Consider the following 25923-nt stretch of genomic DNA (forward strand, 5'->3'; position numbering starts at 1 on the left):
TCAACAAAGAACTGATGAAACAGATTTTGGCAGAGACATACAAGGGAAGTTTATGTGGCCATTGTAAAGTATCTTGTAGAAATCCCTCCTCCCCTCCTTAGGTGCTGGAGATTGAACCAAGGGTCTCATCCCTATAGCATAAGATTTACCACTGAGCTACACTTCCAGCCTCAAAGTATATTTATTGACAGGTAGTTATTTATTCATTGGTAGCTGGCCTATCATTTTTCTATTCTCAGCAACATTTAACACAACAGATGTTGGCATTACCCCAGTGATAAGACCCTTTCTAGATTTTTCTCCTACCTTATATGCTTTCATAATCTGTTTTGCAAGTTTATTCTGTTCAGTTTCTAAGTAGAGATGCCCCAAGGCTGGGACCCTATTTTTTCTCCACCTATACTTGCTCCACAAATATATGTATGCTTACAAATACCAAACTTATATTTCCGGTTCTAACTCTATAGACTTCTTTTATCCAGCTGCTCAAATTTGAGTTCTCCTTTTGAACAAGTAATCCTTAAGTCTCTCAGGTTTGAAATGACCAAAAATAGAATTCCTAACTCCTTTCCTTTCCCAAACCTAGGCCTTGATCTCTCAGCAGCATTCAAAGCAGCTTACTATTCCAGTTTGGAACACATTTTTCTCTTGGTGTATAGAACTCCAAGCTGTCTATTTTCCTTCACTTGTCCCCCTTCTGCCAGTTCTCTAAATGTGCTTGTTTATCAGTCCTCTTATCTAGTCACATATCTTCCAAGATGATCTTATTGAGGCTCATGGTTTTAAATGGCATCTATGTTCAGATTAGTCCTTTGAACAGGTTATTTATGCAGTTATTGCACCTACTACATAGGAAAGTAAGTCACTGTTCTAGGCATTGGCACAAAAAAATCATTGTGCTGCAAGGATGTCAAGCAACTAGTACTCTTGGATGAGTATCACTAACATAATAAAATAATACAGATGGCTTGACTCCATTATCAGACAAAATTTGGCTAAACAAATCTCATTGTTAGAAGTCAGGCTACATAACTATGTCAGTCAATAACATTAACAGAAAAAATTTTAAAAAGATCTAGTGAGTTCCATTTTGAGGGGGATGGAGTGTTGTCATAAGAAGGGAAAAGGGGGAACTTCTGGGGTAGGACTGTTTCAATCTTGTTATATTGTTAAATTGGCTGTGCAGTTTGTTAAAACTCATTGAGGTGTCCAATGATAATAGGGGACTTTGTGTATCTCATATATTAATTTAAAAGTTTAACAAATTGTTTATAAAAACAAAAATGTTTGCCCTCATGGAACTTCAGTGACACCAACACATCTTCAGTCCTATCTGACCACTGATCCTTAAGAGGTTTTTCTACCTGGATGTTCAGTAGGCATCTCAAATTAACATGATCAGAACAAAACTTGATTTTCTCCTCTCAAACCTGTTATTCTCCCAGTCTCAGCAACTAATATTATCCTAGCTATTTAACACCAAAACCTAAGTAATCCTTGATTCTTCTTTAACCTCATCCTGTACTGTCATTCAGTTACAGTTGCCCACATTTTTTTAATCTTCACCATGGTTTTGTAGTTGGTGTTTTCTTCTAGGGTCTGGCTCTATTTATTTGAAGGTAAGCAAGATGAAATCTAGGACTTTGCCTTTCCGGTATTCCACTGGATTCTCTAGGACCTAGAATATGTTAGGTACTCATTTAATGAATAAATACAGCACAGTGAAGAAAAAAGCAAGTTTATTATATAGAGAGTGATTCCCAAAATATCTCTGCAGGAAAAAAAAATGCACAGAAAAAAAAAAATTACCACATTAAGAAATTTGACAAGGAAGAGGGCCAGCGAAATGAGACTCCAATGAGAATTATGGACCCAACACATACACACAAGCCTGTCCCCACACATAATTTCACATAAAACTCTGAAGGAGTCAGAAACTCAAGGCTGTTATATCCAACAACCAATTTGTAATTTGATGCATTTAAATAGTATGTTGTATTTATGTTTGAAAATACCTTTACTAAGGTCAGACTTGTCTAGAATTTTGATGTTCCAAAGGTGATTTAAAATACACTAACAAGTAATTCTTGGGAATGCTCACTGGTATCAAGGTAATAACAGAAAAGAGTGGGGAAAAAAAAAATAGTGACTAATACCAAAATTAACTTTAGGTGTTTTTTGTTTTGGTAAATTAAAAGTGCCTTTATTCCACTGATAAGCTAACGTTAGTTTTAATTTTTAAATGCATGCTTAATTAGAAGGGCCTTTTTAAATTTGAGTTCCTGGCTTTGAACTTGCCTCAAGCTCTCAAGTTGCTGGGATTACAGGTATGCAACAGCTCAACCAGCTAGAATATATCTTTATACACATCTACATTTTGTTGTTTTGCAGTGCAGGGGATCAGACCCAGGGCCTCTTAAATCAGCATTTTTTTTTTTTTAAAGAATGCTGGAAGTGTTTTTCCTATAAAAATTTTCAAATGTACCACTGTATTTGGTATAACAATATCAAAATTTCATAAAATACAAATTCAAGAATATTTTTAAAGTTTACCATAATTTAATAATAATATCAAAATCACTTAAGACATAAAACCAAGCAGAAAACTGATGCTTTTTTTTTTTCATATGGTTTTTAAGACTCTCAAAAGCCTTGAAGTTTGCTGAAAATAGAAAAAAAAATGAAATTAAACATTTTAGAAATCTGTTCTTGTACATTTCTTAATTTTTAGTTATAGCTAATTAGTTTTCAAAATAGATCAACATTGTTCCAAATTCAGAAGGCAACACTAAAAAAATTTCTGTTTTAAACCCTATCTCTGTTCCTCAGAAGCAAATGTACAGCTGGGTGTGATGGTGCATGCCTGTAATCCCAGCAGCTGGAGGAGGCTAGGGCAGGAGGATCACAAGTTCAAAGCCAGCCTAAGCAAAAGCAAGGCACTAAGCAACTCAGTGAGACCCTGACTCTAAATAAAATACAAAATAGGGCTGGGAATGTAGCTCAGTGGTCAAGTGCCCCTGAGTTCAATCCCCAGTACCAAAAAAAAGGAAATGTATACCTTATAAAGGTATTCTAATAAAAAGGAAAATAAAGTCTGGTAATATACAGGCATGTATGTATGGGTTTGTGCTTTAAAAATATGTACATAGTGGTACATAACTGCATAGTGATACATACAATAATGTATACTATTCTAGGCCTTTTTCTCTTTTTTTTGTGGTGTTGGAGATCGAACCCAGGACCTTGTGCATGTAAGGCAAGCACTCTACCAACTGAGGTATAACCCCAGCCCTTCTAGGCCTTTTTCAGTTAGTATACACATCTGTAATTCCTCTATGGTTTTGAAATTTAAATAAATTCTGAGTAAGTACACATTTTGATAAATGTTTTCATTCAGACCAACTGTGTGAGAATGTGCATTTCCCCACTATATCACCAATACTGGTGAAACAGAGCTAACCTTATCTACTTTGCCTACATTCTGTGATTAACTCCACAATGTGATTTCACAAATATTCCAACAAATGGCCTCTTCTTAGGAGAAACTAAGCAGACAGACCAGAGAATTTCAGTCTGTCTTGATATTTTTTTTTCCAGTTCTCTAAAAAAATTAATGTACATCAATTTGTTTGATGCAGCACTCAAAAGAGTTTTCAAGTTACCAATACCAAATTATAGTTTGGAAATTTTATGTGAAGGCTTTTCATTATCCGAAGCCAGACAAGATACAGGAACCAACTGTCAATTCAACGACAAATAAATCAAGTATTATGCTAGAAATCCCCACCCTCTCCCCGCACTGGGATTGTAGGCAAACACTGACACCGACTATATCCCTAGCCCTTTCTCTTTTTAAATTTTTTAAAAATTTAATTAATTTTTTTTTAAAAATTTTTTAGTTGTTGATGAACCTTTATTTTATTTATATGTGATGCTGAGAATTGAACCCAGTGCCTCACACATGCTAGGCCAAGTGCTCTACCACTGAGCTACAACCCCAGACCTAAAATTTAATTTTAATTTTAAGATAGGGTCTCACTGAGTTGCCCTGTCTGGCTCTGAACTTGAGATCCTCCTGCCTCAGTCTCCCAAATCACTGCAGTTACATATGTGCACTTCAGTGCCCAGCTTTTACTAGAAACTTAAGAAGGACTGTACCGGGCTGGGGATGTGGCTCAGTGGTAGAGCGCTCGCCTAGCATGTGCAAGGTCCTGGGTTCAATCCTCAGCACCACATAAACAAAATAAAGATATTGTGTCCAACTACAACTAAAAAAAAAAAAAAGAATGACTGTACCTAAGCAGTGTGGATATTCCTTGGAAAACGTGAAATGGAACCACCATTTGACCCAGCTATTCCACTCCTTAGTCTATACCCAAAGGACTTGAAAACGGCATACTAAAGGGACACAGCCACATCAATGTTTACAGCAGCACAATTCATAATAGCTAAACTGTGGAACCAACCTAGATGCCCTTCAGTAGATGAATGGATAAAAAAAAAAAAAAAAAGTGGCATATATACACAATGGAATTTTACTCAGCAATAAAAGAGAATAAAATCATGGGGCTGGGGATGTGGCTCAAGCGGTAGCGCACTCGCCTGGCATGTGTGCGGCCCGGGTTCGATCTTCAGCACCACATACAAAACAATGATGTTGTGCCCGCCAAAAAATAAAAATATTAAAAATTCTCTCTTTCTCTCTAATAAAAAAAAAAAAAACCAATGAGAATAAAATCATGGCATTTGCAGTTAAATGGATGGCACTGAGAAGTTAGTTAGCCAAACCAAAAAAAAAAAAAAGCCGAAAAATATTTTCTCTGATATAAGGAGGCTGATTCATAGTGGGGTAGGGAGGCGGGGGCATGGGAGGAATAGATGAACTCTAGATAGGGCAAGGAGGTGGGAGGGGAAGGGAGGTGGGCAGGAGGTTAGCAAGGATAGTGGAATGCAATGGACATCATTATCCAAAGTACATGTATGAAGACACCAATTGGTGTCAATACACTTTATACAACCAGATATGAAAAACTGCTGTATATGTGTAATAAGAATTGTAATGCATTCCACTGTCATTTATTTTTTTAAAAGCAATTAAAAATTAATAAATAAATAATGACAGGTACTTAAAAGTATTAAGAACCAAATAGAAAACAATTCTTCATGGCAATTAAATGTAGTTGAAACGTCTTATCCTATCATAATAAATCAATTTCCAGCTGTAATTGTTTATATCCCAATTCATTTTTAAGAAATATATAAAATGATTTGCAGAGATAGACATAAAGATAAAAGTAAGCAATTGAGGAATTTCAGGTAAAGGGAAAATATAAAGAAGATATGAAGCCAGGGCTGACTCGTCTACAAATAAAGAGATGGGCTGCATATTTGGCTAGTGCTTCTCTAACAGTTAAAACAAAGGAAGACAGTCTTTCTAAAATAAAAATTGTGCTTGGGACAGACAGATTTGTCTTGAGAGCTGTTGAGATCCCAGTATTGGTTTTCATAACAGACTAAATTTTTTACATGTGAAATTTTTATACTAAATCTCAGTTTTAGTGAAAGTCAATCTAAAAAATTGTTGTAAGATAATATGCGGGCTGGGGATGTAGCTCAGTTGGTTTAGTGATTCCCTTGCATGCACAAAGCTCTGGGTTCAATTCCCAGAAACACACACACACACAAATACAGACTATATGCTCCAGACTGACAGCCCTCTGTGATGATTTAATCTTGATGTGAGGAAGTCAGATGCCCTCAGGGGTAGCCAGATACAGATAGACAAGAACTGGAGAAGAGCACATGTCCTTAACCTAAAGGCATTTCATCACTTCTTTTCCATATACAATGTGGGCTAGGTAAAGTCAAACACATATTAGACTTATGGAATTAGAGGCTAGAATATCTGTGCTCTTTTGAGAATCTGTCTGCCTATATTCCAAGAACTAAGCACTATCAGGAATATAGTAAAAACCAAACATGTCAAAATAGGTGAATCCAAGAACAAAATTGAGAATATTTCATAGAATGAATATCCTTCATGAATACTAAGCAGTAAGAATATATGCATAAATTATTATTATTTTTAAAATTTTATTATGTGGTGCTGAGGCTCAAAACCCAGCACCATCGCACATGCTAGGCGAGCACTCTACTGCTGAGTCACAACCCCCAGCCCTGCATAAATTATTTTTAAGAACTACATAAAGGGCTGGGGTTGTGCTCAGTGGTAGAGCGCTCATCTAGCACGCACGTGCAAGGCCCTGGGTTCGATCCTCAGTACCACATAAAAATAAACAAATAAAGTAAAGGTATTGTATTCATTTTTATTTTAATAATTTGTTAATTATTAAATTTTTTTTTTTGTTAATACAAAAAAAAAAAAAAGCCACAGTTGGGCTGTATGTTCAAGATTATACTTTGTGAAAAGAACCTAGAGGACAATTTAGTCACTTGTTCTTAAACAGAAGATGTATATGTGATTTGCTTTACCAAAATAGTTACCTGAGAAATCACACATTAGGATGCCTGTGATTTTTCCAACAGAGAAACTGTTAGAAATGCATATTCTTAGGACCTATAACTAGAGAGCCATTTGATAAGTTTGGAGAAAGATTCTTCAACTACCCTACCACCACCCCATCACTGAATTCAGGGCACTCTATTACTGAGCTACCCCCAGTCCTTAATTTTTATTTGAGAACAGAGTCTCTCTAAATTGCTGAGGCTGGGCTAGCCTTGAACTTGTGATCCTCCTGCCTCAGCCTCCTGAGTAGCTGGGATGACATGCATGTGCCACTGCAGCTGGCTAGAATTTAACATTTTCAACAAGGACCCAAGAGGATTCTGATATGGGTGATTAAATCACTACTCATCAGATGATGATTATTCTTTCTTCTTTCCCAAGACCTTCTTTCAACTTCAGCCCTCACCATCACAACATTCACACCCAGCTCCTCACTATTTATTTGCTTTCAATTTAAGCTGATAAGGCTTTAAGAATCAACCATGCAGAGGTGAGGGCTGACCTCTACAAGAAGAGCATCCTTGGAAGTTGGCCTACAAGAACTAGCTCACCTCCACAGTTGGCTTAAGGTTGCACTTAGCAAACAGTTCCTGATCTATCTCAATACAAACATCCTACCCAGGTACACTGACTTCGGTGCCACCAGCATGACCACAATAAGTTCAGCCTAGAACATTTCCAATGGGCCAACTGTCAGCACTTAAACATCTCAGCACACTTATAGAACATGTGGTTGCTAGCAATATAACAGAGAAAGCCCCTTGGTGTGTGTGTTTTGTTTTGTTTTGTTTTTTTTGAGTACACTTACCTGTCTTCTACTGTTTTGTTGGAAGGGTAAAAAACTTTGAATGAAAATCCACTTCTTGGAAAAGAGCCCTTAAGGGGAGAAAAATGCCTGTAAGTAACTAATCAAATTTTATAAAATAATCCCTATTTTTTTAAGCAAATTCTTTTTCATGAAAGTTACAAGATGTGATTATAAAACAATGAGACAGATTTTAGCATCTTTGTGGAGAGAAGGTTGTTACTATATCTCTACTTAAAGCAAGTCTTTCAAGTTGACTAGGCAGTCTTATGCTAAAACAAGACTGGGAGTGCTTAGGAGTGACTACTTGGTTTAAGAAATAAATGATACTGTGTGATGTTAAATATGCATCTGGGACACTCATATATTCAAGAAGTCTTCCCTGCCTCTCTCCACAATGAAAATCTGGTGTGCCCCCAAGGCAACTGAGCAGCAATCACAAATATAACTCTCTACTATGAAACTCTTAAGGTTACTCAGCAGCGCCTCTGCCTTTTCAGTGTCTGTATCCCCACCCCTAAATCAATGTGTGTGGCCCATGGCAAGGATTCATTAATGTGTAAATATCAAGAGGAGATGAATCAGTGTCAAAAGCAAGTTGTGATGATGGTGTGGGAGGTAGTCATACACTCACTCACAGATACAAGGTACATTAACTATAAGAATTCACCATTCACCTCCCTGCCTTTTTTTTTTTTTTTTTTTTGGTACCAGGAATTGAACCCAGAGGGGCTCAACCACTGAGCCATATTCTCAGCCTATTTTTTTTTCTTTTTACTTTATTTTATTTTGAGACAGCATATTGTTAAATTGCTTAGGACCTTGCTGCTAAGGCTAGCTTTGAACATGCAATCCTCCTTCCTTAGCCACCCCCCCCCCAGCCACTGGAAAAGTTAACTTTAAATAAGGAAATAGCCTTGTTATGAAAGATATCTGTGAATAAAATTATTCAAAAATTAAGCTACAAATTTTAAGCAAGGCTGCCAAATTAGTTAACTGTGTTCATCCTTAGAACAGCAATTTTCAACCAGGGATGATTCTGAACCTCAGGAAACATTTTGGAAAATGTCTAGAGACATTTATGATCGTCACAAGTGGGGGATGCTACTGGCATCTAGTGGCTAGAGGTAAAGATGCTGCTAAACATCCTACAATGCACAGAACAGCCCTCATGACAAAGCATTATTTGGTCCAACACATCAAAAGTGCCAAATTTAGAAGCTCTCTCATGGAGGAAACTATATAAAATGTGTGCCTTTTTTGTTGTAAATAAAAATGTGTATCTGATGAAAGTAGTATTCAATAGTAAGGCAAAATATTTCTAGAATTGATTATTAAACAGAAGTATTAAAATCTAAAAGTCATAAGAATCAAGGAAGCATGCAGACTGAAAAATCACTAATGAAGATAATTATTTGCTTAACAAACAACTTCAACATTGTGAACTAATTTGAAAAGTTCTACATAAAAATTAAACAATGTATCTCAATTAAATTTCATTTATCAGGCTTGGGCTTTTGACACTTGGACAATTTCCCAAAAATCACAATTCTCCTCAAAGGACAAGAACCATTAATATTCTGTAATTCCAGCGGCTTGGGAGGCTGAGATAGGAAGATTATGAATTCAAAGCCAGCCTCACAACTTAGCCATGCTTTTAGCAACTAAGTGAGACCCTGCCTCAATAAAATACAAAAAAGGGCTAGGGGTGCTGGGGTTATGGCTCAGCAGTAGAGCGCTCACCTAGTGTATGTGAGGCGCTGAGTTCTATCCTCAGCACCAAATAAAAATAAATAAATAAAATAAAAGTATTGAGTTTAACAGCAACTAAAAAAAAAAAAAAAATTTAAAATTACCAAAAAAAAAAAAATAATAATAAAGGCTGGGGATGTGGCTCAGTGGTTAAGTGCCCCTGGGTTCAATCCCTGGTACCAAAAAAAAAGAACCATTAATATAATATGGCTAAAGGGAATAAGATACAGGCTCTAGGGCTGGGGTTGTGGCTCAGTGGTAGAGCGCTCGCCTAGCATGTGTGAGGCCCTGGGTTCGATCCTCAGCACCACATAAAAATAAATAAATAAATAAAATAAAGATATTAAAAAAAAAAAGATACAGGTTCTAAAAACAATTCCCAGAAAAAAAGTAAGTTACTTTGAAGGCAAAAATATTCATTTGGACTTACGTTTGGGTATGATATTTTTTAAAATATCATCACTTTATACTCACATCCTGTACTCAAAGTTTAAGAACTTTGTGTATATCAAATTAATTCAATGCTTCATTAATAGTATATTTTTACTCCAGTAATAATTAAATATACTAAATGTATAGAAATGTGCTCTAATCTTGATAAATAATGACTATATAATGTTAACTCCATGCTTACAGGGTTAATGCAGAGGCATTCAGTATTGGTCACGGTGAAAGGATCGTATTTGTCTGCAATGACAAGCAGATCGGGCACAGGATACACTCTTAAAGTATAATCATACGCCCAATACACTGGGCAGATGTAAAGAGGTAGAGGAGTCAGATGTCCTTGAGACAGGATAGTCTTTATAAACTACAACAGAACATAACATTCATTTCACTTGTAAAACTGAAAATAGCTACACAAATAATTATAAATAAAATACTAATTATCAAAAGGACCTAGAAAATTTGAGAAACAATTAGGGAAAAACTTAGGGAAATACTAACATAAAATCTTAAGTAATTATTCTGAATCTTAGGAAAATATATAAGTTTTCATCTGATATCACATACCATAATGGCAATTCTCACAAATAGTCACACTGGATTATTTTAATCCAAATTGCTACTAGGAAAACGGACAGGTTCTACACATTTTATTCACTTATGTGTACTTATAACCATATAATAAACTTACTAATTCTTTTCACCCAAAAATATCTCATAGTTTGAATAAAGCCAAGATCTAGTATTTAGCTTGCATAACATTAAATATTATAAAATAAAATTTAAAACTGTTCAGTAGAATTTACTGCCATACTTCTCAAATGAGGGTACATGTAACCATGTAACCCTTGACAACTCCATGTCAGGGAACCTGGAAGCTACAAGACTAAAAATTACTCATCCTTCTGGTGTGCACACACCATAGGAAATATGTAATAAGTATGATAAATATGTACTTATATTTTGTATCACAATTTAAAAATTTTAAAGGCAAAGCAGAAAGCTTCAAAGAAATCTGCTTATTCTCGGCTCTCCTCTGACCCATTAGGGAATTATTCAGTAGAAAGCTAAGAAATAATGACTAACAAAAATTAACTTACTGACAAAAGAATATTCAAATTATTTTGAACCACAAGTAAACTTCAACATATAAAGGCAAATTATTAAGTGGCTTACAAACATTTTTTATAATATAACATAAGATAGTTTAATAAAGAAAAGTACTCTTTACTTACATGATTAGGAATATCCAAATTGCTACTAGGAAAACGGACACAGTTTCTACACATTTTATTCACTAAATCTTCACGAAAGATGATAATTTCTTGTGTACAATACTGAATTCTAAGAAAATAAATTGAAATGGAACAAATTATGTCATATACATTTATGAATATCAAAATGATTCCCAATAATATGTATAATGCAATAATAAAAACATTTAAGAATGAAAACAAGTTGAATTTGACTTCCTCAGAAAAAAATATATGATAAAAAAAGAAAGGGGGAATACGGGCTGGGGCTGTAGCTCAGTGGCAGAGCGCTTGCCTAGCATGCATGAGGCAATGGGTTTGATCCTCAGCACCACCTAAAAATAAACAAATAAAATAAAGACATTCTGTCCATTTACAACTACAAAAAAAAATTAATAGAAAAAGAAAAAGAAAGGGAAATGGGAGTACAGCACAGACCCTAAGATTGGAGCATGCTGGCATGCTTGAAGAATAGAGTAAGGCTGGTATGAAGGGAGTAAAAGGGGAAAAAGAAAGAGAAATAATAGGGAGTCAGATTATGTCTGTAGGACCTTGATTACCACTGTAAGGATATATGAGGGGCCCCATTTGTCATGATCAGAAAGGTGGACATGATATGCCTTACTCACTTTGAGATAGTGTTAAGAATAGATGGAATATTACTCAGCACTAAAAAATAACAAAATCATGGCATTTGCAGGGAATGAATGGCATTAGAGCAGATTATGCTAAGCGAAGTTAGCCAATCCATAAAAAACAAATGCCAAATGTCTTCTCTATATAAGAGAGGTGACTCAAAACAGAGTAGGGAGGAAGAGCATGAGAAGATGATTACCACGAAACAAGGAAAAGAGGTGGGAGGGAATGGGAGGGAGAAGGGGAATTTCACAGAAGATGGAAGGAGACCCTCATGGTTTCACAAAATATATATACGATGGTGTGAGGGGGAAGGGAAGAAAAAAAAAGAGAGATAAGTGTCACAGTAGAATGGGTAGAGAGAAGTGATGGGAGGGAGGGGAGAGGAGGGGGGGATAGGGAGGGCAGCAGAATACAACTGACACTAGGATTGCTGTATGTATACACATGGATGTATAACCAAATGTGTACACGTGGAAAAATGAGAATTCATACCCTATTGGAATCAAATGTATGATATGTCAAGATCATTGTACTGTCTTGAGCAACTAAAAAAAAAAGAATAGACCATAGAGTGGAAATGGTAGAAACCAGAGACCAATTAAGAGGCAATTATAGTATCCCAGGCTAGAGAAGATTAGTAGAGAGTCATACAGGAGGGATAGAGAGGTGATAAAATTCTGGATGTATTTTGAAGTTTACAAGACTAGCTGAAAACTGTGTGATTTGGCCTGAACAACTAGAACGTTAAGTGTGCCATCAACGAGGATAGGGGAAGGCTGCAGAAGAGATAAGGGCAGTTCATTTGTCTCCTGGATAACCAAGGAGAGAGAATAAATAGGAAACTGGATCCATGAGTCTGGGAGAAAGATGTGAGCTAGAGACAAAATATGAGAGTTGCCAATACAGAAATGATATTTATCTACTTTTAAAAATCCATCCATTATTTAAGTTCCTAAATTTACTATTGGGAAGATTTTTAAATGTACTTAAAATATTTTCAATGTTTTGAGCAATCCAAAATAAAAGCAAAATTTCTTTTCATATTATTCCTTAACAGTCAAAATATATAAACAAATTTGAAGATTTTTTTTTTTTTTGGTGGTGCTAGGGATTGAACCCAAGCTCTTGTGCATCTGAGGCTAGCACTCCACCAACTGAGCTTTATCCCCAGCTGCACCAGAAGCTAATTTTTTAAAAAATGTATATATTTTTAGTTGTAGTTGACACAATACATTTATTTATATATATAGTGTTAAGGATCGAATCCAGGGCCTCACAAGTACTAGGAGAGTGCTCTACTACTGAGCCACAACCCCAGCCCCCAGAAGTTAATTTCTAATGAAAGGAAAAATGTATAAGAGTAATAACTATTATTTACCTGCAAGGATTTGTAGTAAAAACTGAAAATGGTACCCTTTGTCTAAATTCATTAGTGATGCTTTCAGCAAGTGGTGGCCTACAAAAAAACAATTGATCTGATAAAGTATATATTTTTAAGTTTTGCAGAATTTTCTTGACTGTTGTAAAAATATAAATAAAAGTTACCTGGGTAAGATGGAACCAAACCCAGGATCCTCTGGACCAGGTACAAACACGAAACGACTACTGCAGTGAAATTCAACATAATTCATTTTAAAGCATAATAATATGGCATCACCATCCAGCAGTCTAAAAACAGTCACTGCCTTTAATTCACTCCTGGGTTTTTAATCTTTAAAATTTTATGCATTGTAATAAACTGCTAAATGTCTCTAGCCCAACACTGTCTAGTAGCGCGATGATAGAATGTCCTGTATTTAAACTGTCCAATTATAGAGTGCTGGCACTGTAGATAGTATGGCTGGTAGAATGAATTTCAGATCTTATTCAACTTTAATTTAACTTTATATTTAAAGAGACACATGTGACCAGTGATTATCATATCGAAAGGCAGAGTTCTGGACCAGTAATGTCATCAAAAAATATGACTGAAATTATAATTCTCCTTTTCAATACTTTTCACTATGAATCTATAGAAGTATAACATATTATAAGGATAATTTTATCTCTTAATTCTTTCAATTTCCTCAACTTTTTCTTGGTTTCTTAATAATTACTGGTTTAACCTTAAGACTTTTTTTTTAAATAAAATTATTTCAATAAAAAATATAGCAGTAGAAATCATTACCTTTGGTGAATATTTGGGTATTCACATATTATGTCTGCCAAAGTTTTTAGAGAATCTAAAATTTTAAAAGGATATTAAATTTAAGTTATATATAATACAAATAAAAATCAAATTATATATATTACATATATATTTGGGGTGTGTGTGCCCACATTCCTCAGCCCTTTTTATATGTTTTATTTTAAGACAGGGTCTTGCTAAGTCCTTAGGGCCTCGCTAAATTGCTGAGGTTGGTCTTATCAATCCTCCTGCCTCAGCTTCCCAAGTCACTGGAATAGGCATGCACCGCTATAACCACCTCAAATTATATTTGATTAAATATAACCCTACATCTTTTGAGTGAAATTAAAATATGGATAATTTTTTCATCAATTTAGTTTATTCTATATATAAACACTTATTAATAATCAATACCTTTCAAAGCTTGAAGTTGATTTTTTCCATATGGTGCTGATGAAAAGTTACCACACAAAATAAAGCAGGTTGGGGGTGCTGGTGAATAGCCTGGAGAATAAAAGAACATCACTTTTCTACTCTGGAAATCAAATTTAAAGCCTTTTAGCTCATGGGCAAGCAATTCTCCTGCCTTATCCTCCCAAGTAGCTGGGCCTACAGGCATGCCACTGCACCTGGCTTTTCAAGACTCCTTTTTTTTTAAAACAATGTTGGGATACAAACCCAAGGCCTCACATGTGCTAGGTAAGTGCTTTATCACTGAGCTATACACCCAGCCCCTTACCATAAGTTTTTAATTAAGAAAAATCTATCTTAATAATACCTTATTTTATTCAAACAATAATAATAATAATAATAATAATAATAATAACAACAATTTACTGAGAACTCAGTATGTGCCAGCCCTGCTCAGAAATTTCCTCCAAACTGAGACTTATGGAGAGATTACATAATCTGCCCAAGGTATGAGGCTGGCATTTAAACTCAGTTCTGTTAGATTTCAAAGCCCTAGATTTTATCCATTTTCTTTAGTTACACTATACTTATGACTAATTCTAATTTATTATGAACATGCATACATATAACTTTATTTTCATTCCTTTTTTTTTTTTTTAAATTGAACACAAGGGCACTCCACCACTGAACTATATCCCTATCCCTTTTTATTTTAAGATAGGGTCTGGCTAAGTTGCCAAGGCTGGCTTCAAATTTGCAATCCTTTGGCCTGAGTCTCCCCAGTAGCTGGGATTACAGTCATGCACATGCCTGGCATATAGTTATTTTTCAAACGTAAAAATATAAATCTTTAAAATAAAATTTTACTTAAAATATCTCATTCCCGATACAGGTTTTTTGTTTTTTTTAAACAGAGTACTCAAAAATGTACATTTTTAAAAAGAATTTATCATTTTGTTTTTGTTTTTCTGTTTTTTGAGACCAGATCTCAGTATGTTGCCTAGGGTGTTCTCGAACTGATAGTCTCAAGCAATCTTCCTACCCCAGCCTCTTGGGTAGCTAGAACTTGGCAATAATTTGGTTTTAATACATGAACTCTCATAGCAGTTCAAAAAAGAATAGAAAAAAATAACCCCCTACCAGAAAACATTGTGTGAAGTTTTTCCAATACTTCCATTTGGTCCAACCAAACATCAGATATAAATACAAACATGGCATCTTTGTTCTCATCTTCTAGTTGTTTCAGCTTTGTAGAAGTCTTCACAGATGTATTAGAAGGCCCTCCAAAAAAATTAATATTTCCATAGTATGCCCTATGTAATTATAACAATTAAAAATATGCTAAATGTCACAAATCATGCAATAATACAATAATTCACAGTTAACAGAAAAGGTTGACTACATAGTATTAAATTTTAAAAAACAGGTTACAAAGGAATGCCCAGTATGCATCCTTTTATAGTGCCAAAAAAGGGACCAGATACAGACTCCTACTTCCACCAGACATACCAAAGAGGAGCTGGAGCTGCTTGCACTACCCTGCACTGCCCATTTCAGTCTCTTTCCTCTGGTCATCTTCTAATGTCACCTTGTTCCACCTCAGCTGGGATCATGAATGCCTGGCCAACTCAAATTTTCCACTGTTCTAACCTTACAAATATCTTTCTTTCTTGGTTCATGTTCTTGGAACCACCATGGCTACAGTAGTATTAGTTTATAGACAGATTTTATTGAGAAAGCTAGAACCATGAATAATAAGAATTTATTTGATGTATGCTATATATAGTATTATAAATTTATGAACACAAATAATATATACATTATGTATAAATATAAACAATATTCTAAGTATTATATATATATAATACCTACATTATATATAAGTAATATATTTAATTTGTTAAATATAATAAATATTATACTTAATGTATAATATCCTTAACATGTAATATATATATATATTAAGTAATCTTAATAGTCTGTTTTAATAGAATTCCAGATAATACTTTTCTTTTTTATGCCTTTAAATATTTTCTAATTAATTTCTGTAATCATGTACTTCATTTGTTTTGTTTTTTTAAAAGAGAGAGGTGAGAGAGAGAGAGAGAGAGAACCTTTTTTTTTTTTAAAGAGAGAGTGAGAGAGGAGAGAGAGAGAGAAGGAGAGAGAGAGAGAGAGAGAGAGAGAGAGAGAGAGAGAGAGAGAGAATTTTAATATTTATTTTTCAGTTATCAGCGGGCACAACATCCCTGCTTGTATGTGGTGCTGAGGATCGACCTGGGCCGCACGCATGCCAGGCGAGCGTGCCACCGCTTGAGCCACATCCCCAGCCCCAGAGAGAACTTTTTTGATATTTATTTTTCAGTTTTTGGCAGACACAACATCTTTGTTTGTATGTGGTGCTGAGGATCGAACCCGGGCCGCACGCATACCAGGCGAGCGCGCTACCGCTTGAGCCACATCCCCAGCCCCCATGTACTTCATTTGTAATATGACAAAACCTTGTGTGCAGGGGATTGAACTCACGGCCTGACACATACTCACCACTGAGCACACCCTTAGCCCCCCATGCCCTGAAACTGTTTTAATGTTTCAATTACTTATCTAATGTAGCATAATGTTTGGAGTCAGAAATTTGGAGATCAAAGCACATCTCTGTTACTAACAAGTGTGACATGTGACAATTTAATCAGTCCTTTAAAACCCCTATTCCTCAAATGCAATATGGCTAAACTCATACCTATTGCTCATGGTTACTAGAAGGAATAAAAGATATAATTTGCAGAAAGCCCTTAGAGCACAGTGCTTACTATAATGTGAGTATTCAGAATAATAACTGTTACTACTGCCACCAACTGACCATGGCATTTTCAGAGGTCTGATGTTAATGAAAATCTTGCATTTATTAGAGGAATGTGGTAAGTAGATATAATTGTATGATGATTTGAATTAAATTTACACCAAACATAAACCAGAGCATCACAAAAAGGCACTGATTAAAATGATTTTTGAGAAATTAAAGGTGAAAAAAGCCTTACAAATATCTTCCTTCCTTGGTTCATGAAATATAAGGTGTAAAAATGGGAGCAAGAGGAATATTCAAATGCTTATAGGCTCCATGAACATAACACTAAATATCAAAGCATTAGTCAGCTAAGGCCAACTAGCACCCACATACATGCCTTGCCCATGGTAGGCAGTCACTATGGTTTAAGTTTTGCCCCGTGAGAATTCAGATGCCACAATCGTCAGATCTGAAAGTTCAAGAGAATTCAGAAACCAAGACTTTTTGGGGCTGGGATGTGGCTCATGCGGTAGCGCACTGGCCTGGCATGCGTGCGGCCCAGGTTCGATCCTCAGCACCACAAAACAAAGATGTTGTGTCCGCCAAAAACTAAAAAAATAAATAAATAATAAAATTCTCGTTCTGACTTTTTATGAGAAATCTAATTAATATACCTTGGAAACTAGCTTTAAAAAAAACTTTTTAACACTGTAGGGCCGGGAGAGGAGGTCTACAAACCACATTCAACTCTTAGGTCCCAGCTAAACTTCTACCATCATTCAGCCTCTGCTCAAATACCATGAGAGAAAGGGAACTGACCCTCCTCAGAGAAGCCCTTTTGGAGTAGCTCCAATGTTAGGATGCTTTTGTTTATAAGGTGCTATGATCTGCATCTTGGAACTTTCATTCATTTGTAGAATACAAAAAAATAATAAATAAATAAACCTTTATATTAATACAGGAATCATATTCTAAGTGTTTTCCTATCTCTCTGACCTCACTTAAACTTCTCATCAATCTTTATGGACAGGTAAGAAAAGCAGACTGGAAATCTTTTCCAGTTAAAGCCAGACATGCTACAGCAACTAATATCCAGGCAAAATGCTAATTCCACAGTTACGTTATTATAAAACCTAATTTTCTCACATTTTCATTGCTCTTTCCAGCTTGATACAAAGCCTCAGACCTGTAATAACTGCAGTATGATATATACCTTATATTTACTACTGCCAGTATAATAAAATCCCTGTAGAGTTGAAGTCAAACATTTTTATACCTTGTAGTACTAGAAGGTTCAGTGGGTGGAAATCCAAAGGCATTGACATGAAATACTTGATCTTCAAACCAACCTGAAAAAAGATAGGCAGCAAATCACTTATATTTGTCAATTTTCCCTGTGTGAAAGGACAAAACTGTTACACAAGGTAGTAATCCTAGGCTATAACCTCACGGCTATTAACTAACTACAAAAGGTACCACCAATCCAACTGAGCTGCATAACAACTTCAGAGTCACAGAAAGTCTAAATTGAATAAATAAGAGCACCTTAAATAAAAACAGACTTCTCATTGTGCTGGGGATTCTATTTTTTTTTAATTTTCAGTCATGCTGAAATATGGAGATTAGATACATAGATTAGGAAGTATTTCATTTTATGACCCCTATGTATAATCTGAGTTTTTTAACTTTATTGAGATAAAATTCACATACCATACACCCTTTATAAGTTCACAATCCAGCAATTTCTAGTATACTTGAATATCACACTACTATCTCTACTAATTTTAAATATTTTTATTACCAAAAGGTTTCTATTAGCCTGTTATCAGTCTAAGATTTACTTTATGGTCTCAAGAATATACTCTCCAGAGCAGGCGTGGTAGCACATGCCTGTAATCCAAGCAACTCAGAAGGTTGAGGCAGGAGGATTGTAAATTCAAGGCCAGCCTCAGCAATTTAACAAGGACCTAAGCAACTTAGTGAGACACTATCTCAAAATAAGAAAAAAAAAAAAAAGAGCTGGATATCTGCCCCTGGGTTCAATCTCCTGTACCAAAAAAACAAAGAATATACTCTCAAAAAAAAAAAAAAAAAAAGATAATCTCATAAAAACCAGGAAATTTAACAATAGAGAAAGAAGTTCTCATCATCGATGTTTTCCCAAACTATATCATGTCAACTGCAACGTAACTTACCCAATTTAGAAATGGTTTTTACTATAGAACAAAGAGGAAGACAAGAAAAGACTTACCCTCTGCTAAAACGAAGCATGCCTCTGTGTATAAACCACTGTGGAACTGGTACACGACCATTGAGGAAAACAATTGTTTACGGTGGTAATAAAGTCAACATACATTTTGAGCCCAGACAGATTTCTAAATAATAAATTCAAAAATTTTGCACTTGACAGGGAAGGGGGAAAGTGATATTGGCCAAATTATAGTTATATTGTATGCATGTGTGAGTATGTAACAACAAATCCCATCATTATGTATAACTATAATGCACCAATAAAAAATGTGGAAGGAGAAAAAATAAATAAAAAGTTGATTTAAAAGGGGGTGGGGAGCGGCGGGAACAGAAGAGCTCTCTCCTTCTGCTATGTAATGAGACAACTGTCTAGAAGCCAGGAAGAAGGTCCTGACCAGGAACCAAATCAGCCTGTGCACTTCCCAGAAGTCAGAACTGTGAGAAATAAATTTCTGTTTATCAAGCAAAAAAAAGAAGAAACAAAAAACATTTTAAACTATGAGGGGCTGGGGATGTGGCTCAAGTGGTAGCGTGCTCGCCTGGCATGCGTGCGGCCCGGGTTCGATCCTCAGCACCACATACAAACAAAGATGTTGTGCCCGCCGATAACTAGAAAATAAATATTAAAATTCTCTCTCTCTCTCCCCCTCTCTCACTCTCTTTAAAAAAAAAAAAAAAAAGAAAAGAAAAATAAACTATGAATATAGTCTACAGCTTAGACCACAGCTTAGGTTTTTTAGGTTTAAATGCTCTAAAAAATAATGTAAATAATTTTAATTTAAATAATAATAATCTTAATTTAAATAATTTAAATAACTAAATAATTTAACTTAAATTAAATAATAATAATTTGATTTAAATAATTTTTAATAATTTAAGATGTAGAAGCTTTGTATACTGACAATTGAAATCATTCTTAATGTGTTATAAACTTCTTAAAGTAGTTTTGTCTTTGTTTAGAATTCTATGTCTATATTTCTATGCTACTAGTATATAAAAATAAGTTACAATTAGTTACATTTCACCATTAATTTCTTTCTTTCTTTTTTTTTTCCTGCAGTGCTAGGAATTGAACACAAGGCCTCGTGTATGCTAGGAGAGCATTTTACCACTGAGCTATACCTCCAGTCCTGTAATGTAGATTATTATTTTTTTTATAGATGGACATAATACCTATATTTTACTTATTTTTATGTGGTGCTGAGGATTAAACCCAGTGCCTCACACATAGTAGGCAAGTTCTCTACCACTGAGCTACAATTTTTTAACTTGATTTTTAAAATTGAAGGATATAGCTTTACTAAGATCCAATTGTACTGTTCCAGTAGGATCTTCAAGAAAAAATTTTCCCTAAAACAGAATGAAATGGAAATATATTCACAATTATGCAAAAATGAAATGAAATGAAATATATTCATACTTATGCAAAAATCAATACTACAACCAAATAATTAAAATACTGACAAGTTTGACAACTGAATGTAGTAGAGAGAACATGGACTCTTACATATTGGCAATTCCTAGTCGAGGCTTTAACATTTACTATACTAGTTTGGCCACCTCAGATTAATCACTAAATTGAGACTCAGATTCCTCACAGGTACCCTGAGGAATGCCTGCTACAGACTGAAAGGTCACAAGAGGGACTCCAGCCTCACTGGGTGCCTTCATCTGTGGGAGCCACCAGCATCTTGAGGGGACCAGGATACGGTGTGCAGTTTGCTTGTACAGAAACCCAGAATTTCAGTTCAACCAGAGGAAACTGGGTTCTAATTTCAGGCTATGCAAATTGAGCACCTGGAATAGATAGATACTCCTTCCTGATGTCTGCTCAGGAAACCAAGCACAGATAAAAATGCTAACTTGGTGAATGAGGTAAGAGTTTTCAGTGAAGAAGATGATCTTGTACTCTTCAGAAATGCTCTATGGCACCAACATTTCAACATCAGTTTGAAAATAAGTCTGATGCCTACTAAGTTTAACTTACCTCTTTTAATTGGGTTATCATTCCAAGCACAATCACATCTCCAATTTTGGTTGTACTACCCAATAAGGTTTCTATTGTTTTAAGCTAAAATAAAAACAATACAAATTCTTAAAGATTGGAAATATATTCTTTTAAAAACCAATCATTTTATAAGTAAGTAAATTTGAGGTTCACATTTTATTATTTACAGATACATCACAGTATAAAATTTAAAAAATAACTTAGGGGCTGTGCTTGTAGCTAAGTAGAAGAGCGCTTGCCTACCATGTGTGAGGCACTGGGTTCAATTCTCAGCACCACATAACGTAAGTAAAATAAACTAAAAATATTAAACTAAAAAATATTCTAAAAATAAAATGAAACTTAGAAAGTTAAATTTTATCTTACAAAGGTATACTATCAAGTATATGATGGATCAGAAAAACTATGCTTAAGGAAATATATCAGTTCAGGTCTTGATCAATGATTGAAGCTGCATGACTACTTATTCTAAAAAATAAGAACATTTATTTTTTTATATAGAAAAGAATATTGATTTTATTATTTGATTGGTACTTATCAAAAATTAGCTTTTTAAAGTTAAATTCTGATTCAATTTAGTATTTTTATGATTTTATATGCTCAATCTGACCATTATAATTTTAATCAGAAAGTTTATTCAGGCATTATTTTTAAAACATCTTTCATGTTTTTTTCTATGCATAATCTTTTTTTTTTTTTTTTAAGAATTTAACCTTTATTTATTTTTTTTTTATGTGGTGCTGAGGATTGAAACCAGTGCCTCACATGTGCTAGGTAAGTGTGCTACCACCATGGAGCTACAACCCCAACCCCTTTACATACTCTTTATTATTATTATTATTATTATTATTATTATTATTATTATTATTTTAGGTTGGTACAACATCTTTATTTATTTTTATGTGGTGCTGAAGATCAAACCCAGTGCATCACGTGTGCTAGGCAAGTGTCCTACCACTGAGCTACAACCCAGCCCTCTACACATATTCTTACACATGCATAAATACACATATAGTCCTTCATGTCTATGAATCCCACTTCTGTAGATTCAACCAACTCTGGATCAAAAATATTTGAAAAAAAAATTGTGCCTCCACTGAACATGTACCTATGCAATACATTATAACAATTATTTATATAGCATTTACATTGTATTAGGTGTTTTAAGTAATCTAGAGATGATATGAAGTATAAAGGAGGAGCTATCTAGGCTATATGCAGATACTATGCCATCTTACTACATAAAGAACTTGAGCATCCTCAGATTTCAGTGTCCTCAGGGGAGCAGTCCCATAAACAACCCCTCTCAGATACCAACAGACTATTGCACATCCAACATTTTATGAAAAGCTTATTAAAGAACAGTTCAGTTGTTCCCAGTTTTCTGCAATGAAAACAATGCTTAATATTTCTAAGTACCTTCCTTGGCCTGCTATATAGATAACTCTTGAAGGACTTCTACAAATTCCAAATGGAATCACTGGATAAAAAGATATATAATTTCTCATTCCTATACCATTCTTTTATCTTTGCCATATTTTTATTGTAAATAATCCATGTCTACTATTTAAAAATTTTTGAATATAGATAAGGAAGGCACATAGACATGCATAACCCTATCATTAACATTTACTATTGGAGTTCACTTAAAAACATGAGCTTAGGGCTAGAATGTAGCTCAGTGGTAGGGCACTTGCCTTCCATGCTTAAAGCCCTGGGTTTAGTTCCCAGTGCTATCAAAAAAAGAAAGAGGGAGAGAGACTAAAACAACATAGGAATACAAAGATATGACAATATATTTCTGAATACAGTTTCTGTAGTCTGTAAAGGCAGTTTACTGTTCAGGTATTATAAATGTAATTTAAATAGGAAATGTACCTGCACAGATATAGAATTAAACAGAAAGATTGAAAAGAGCAATGAATCATTTAGCTAAGCTAAGAAAAGATTAAAAATGCTTCTGGGCTGTGGGCATCTGACTTATCACAGAAAACTTAATATGTAGAAGGAAAACATACAGACAGAACAGTCTTCAGTAACGAAATATAAATCATGTCAACTTCCAAAACATAACAGATGTATACTTAATAAAAGTTAAAAGCAGAAACTGTCAAACACTCTGTTATCTCTTTGCAGTGCTGTCACTGAACATTTCTTTGAATGTTATCCAGTATCACTATTTTCACTTCTAACAGACTATTCATGAGTTCTGATCTACTATGAACATTAAAATCTCTTCAAAGCCTCATGGCAATGAAACCTACATGGAAGTAGAAGCTAAGAACTAGTCCCTAGCAGGGTTCTGCATGCTAGAGAAATGGGACAGAGCCACAGATGGACTGACAGTGGCCAGGTAAATTGCTGAAATGAAGTAACAGTGCTGTTTGCTACCTGCTTTCCAAAATACAAGAGTATAGAAATGGAAGTAGCTCAAACTCAACAGTAAACATCTTCTCTTTCAAGTTTCACCAACTCTAGAGCCAGTCTGTATTCTCATTCGTTCTGTAAGTGTTGCTTCCTTTGAATCTGTGTGTGTGTGTGTGTGTGTGTGTGTGTGTGTGTGTTGGTGATTGAAGCCAGTGTTTCCTTAAGTATTCACTCCAACTGACATAGCGTATCAGGTTTTAGTTGACCAAGTATGTGGTGATCATGATAGGGATGGGCAGGGGCCAGAATTTCACAGATGAGTAAGGGCAGGAGGGTAATGTTGAAAAGTTGGTCAGAAAGCCAGTACAGTATCCAGCACTGGACTGGGAGGTCTAAGAATTGTCTTTGAGGCCAGAGAGTACCCAGGGTCTACCCTGGTATTCAGTCTTGTTCCAAAGAAGAAGTACAACTTCCAATGGACATCTACAGGACTCAGGATAGTAAGCGTGGACTTTATTAACAGCAGGCACACAGCCAGGCCAGCTAGATAAACATTTACAGAAGTTCACTTTCATGTAAAATACAGTGAATTAAAATTAAACTCTTATGCTTATACCCTCCCTAAATAATTAGAATAATATTCTGACCTGGAATTTGCTTCCGCTTTCATCAGGTTGAGAACCTATCACTGGAGGAGTGAACAATTCATGCCTGTGGGTCCTCTAGGAAAAAAAAAAAGATTCCCTTGAGTTATAGAAGCAGACATTCAAAACTAAGATTCAGGTCAGGTATAGTAGTGCACAACTGTAATCCCAGCCCTTGAGGAGGTTGAGGCAGGAGGATTCCAAAGTTGAAACCAGCTTCAGCAAGTTAGTGAGACCCTGTCTCAAAATAAAATGTAAGAAGGGCTAGGGGTATAGCTCAGTGATAAAGCACCCCTAGGTTCAGCCCCCAGTACTGGGAGGCAGGGATCTAAGATGCAGTTGAGTAGTGTGATGATGCAACACTGTTACTTAACTGTTACCTATTTTTTTTTGGCACTGGGGATTTAACCCAGGAGCTACATCCACAACTAGCCTCAAACTTGCAATCCTCCTGCCTCAACCTCCCAAGTTGCTGGAATTACAGGTATGCACCATGCACCCAGCCTGTTACCTATTCTCAACAAAATTGAAAACCCATATAATTTATCAATATACAAATATCTAGTAACTTTTTTAAAAATATTTTTTTAGACATGGATGGACCTTTATTTTGTTCATTTATTTATATGCTGAGAATCAAACCTAGTGTCTCACATATGCTAGGCAAGCACTCTACCAATGAGCTACAACACCAGCTCCTCTAGTAGCTTTTAAAACAAGAAAAATACTAAAAAGCTAAGCACTGAAGTCAGTGAAAAAGCTATGCCACTGTACAACAAAGTACTGTGAGAATTGATTATGCAATGGGTCAAAGATGTCATTTAACAAGATGCTAAATAAATTTAAAAAAAGGAATAAAAGCAGGCTGCAATGCTACAGGGAGAGAAATAGGCATGTCCAAAGAAAGAAGCATAAGAGTAAAGGAGAGTGTGGGAAGCTATGTAGAGTTTGGTACAGCCTGTCACAGGGTGCACAAGGCACAATGTCAGACACGGCAAGAGATTAGTAAGAGCAACTATTTGATGAATCAATACTCCCCTCCCTCCCCCCTCATTCATACAGCATAGGTAAGGCTGCTCTCCCTTCTCCCCTTTTACGGATGAGCTACCAAGGCCTAGAAAATCAAAGTACTCCATCTTCTTGACTAGTGACTGATCCAGGGATGATCTAGTGCCTCAAGCTAAGCCAAAAGGAGAAATATTCATGATTTTTGTTACAACCATTAGAAAAGAGAGAGTTGAGACTTTTGTTAAAACTATTGGAAAGAGAGAGTTGCTAAGGCTACTAGTGGCCATCTTTGTCACTTCAAAGAGAGAACTTGTTTGAAAGTATAATCAATTTATAGAAAGAGAACACAGGAAAAGACAGATGCCTCATGACATTGTGTGAGCACCTGGATCTAGCCATGCTTGAAACCAGCAAACCTCTAGACTTCGTTTGTTTGTTTGTTGTTGGTACCAGGGATTGAACCCAGGGGCACTTAACCACTAAGTCATATCCCCAGCCTTTTGTTATGTTTTATTTAGAGACAGGGTCTCACTGAGTTGCTCAAGGCCTTGCTAAGTTGCTGAGGTTGGCTTTGAACTTGGGATCCTCCTCCTTCAGCCTCCCAAGCTGCTGGGACTATAGGCGCTGGGATTATAGGCATGTGCACCCAGCCCATATTTATCTTTGATTCTTCACCTCTCCCTTTTCCTTCACATTCAATCAGTCACCATGAATGATGGTTTCTGCAGCTCCAGAGCTGTTACTTCTTTCTACCCCACTTGCTACTTTCTTTTATCCAGACAATAATTTATGCCAGGAGTAATTCCACAGATTCCCATGTCTTCTCTCACACTCTAATTCATTCTCAAATCTGCTGATAAA

General features: G+C 35.4%; 1 protein-coding gene across 5 annotated transcripts in view; it reads right to left on the reverse strand.

The window, feature by feature from the left end:
- Positions 1 to 1727: 1727 nt before the first annotated feature.
- Positions 1728 to 25923, reverse strand: part of Pole2 (DNA polymerase epsilon 2, accessory subunit) — a 46180-nt gene continuing 21984 nt past the window's right edge. For 3 of the 5 annotated variants that reach the window (XM_076850246.1, XM_076850247.1, XM_076850250.1), the window contains 14 exons: positions 24058 to 24132; positions 21023 to 21106; positions 20329 to 20385; positions 19037 to 19085; positions 18062 to 18134; positions 15141 to 15313; positions 14004 to 14093; positions 13590 to 13644; positions 12968 to 13027; positions 12801 to 12878; positions 10766 to 10874; positions 9718 to 9894; positions 7335 to 7402; positions 1728 to 2662 (listed from right to left, as the gene is read on the reverse strand). In XM_076850246.1, coding sequence (XP_076706361.1) covers positions 2644 to 2662; positions 7335 to 7402; positions 9718 to 9894; positions 10766 to 10874; positions 12801 to 12878; positions 12968 to 13027; positions 13590 to 13644; positions 14004 to 14093; positions 15141 to 15313; positions 18062 to 18134; positions 19037 to 19085; positions 20329 to 20385; positions 21023 to 21106; positions 24058 to 24132 — 1167 coding nt within the window. In that variant the 3' untranslated portion in view covers positions 1728 to 2643. The remainder of the gene's footprint in view (positions 2663 to 7334; positions 7403 to 9717; positions 9895 to 10765; positions 10875 to 12800; positions 12879 to 12967; positions 13028 to 13589; positions 13645 to 14003; positions 14094 to 15140; positions 15314 to 18061; positions 18135 to 19036; positions 19086 to 20328; positions 20386 to 21022; positions 21107 to 24057; positions 24133 to 25923) is intronic. The other 2 variants (XM_076850248.1, XM_076850249.1) reach the window with 2 other exon arrangements.

The sequence above is a fragment of the Callospermophilus lateralis genome, chromosome 3 (genome assembly GCF_048772815.1).
Source record: "Callospermophilus lateralis isolate mCalLat2 chromosome 3, mCalLat2.hap1, whole genome shotgun sequence".
NCBI classification, from domain to species: Eukaryota; Metazoa; Chordata; class Mammalia; order Rodentia; family Sciuridae; genus Callospermophilus; species Callospermophilus lateralis.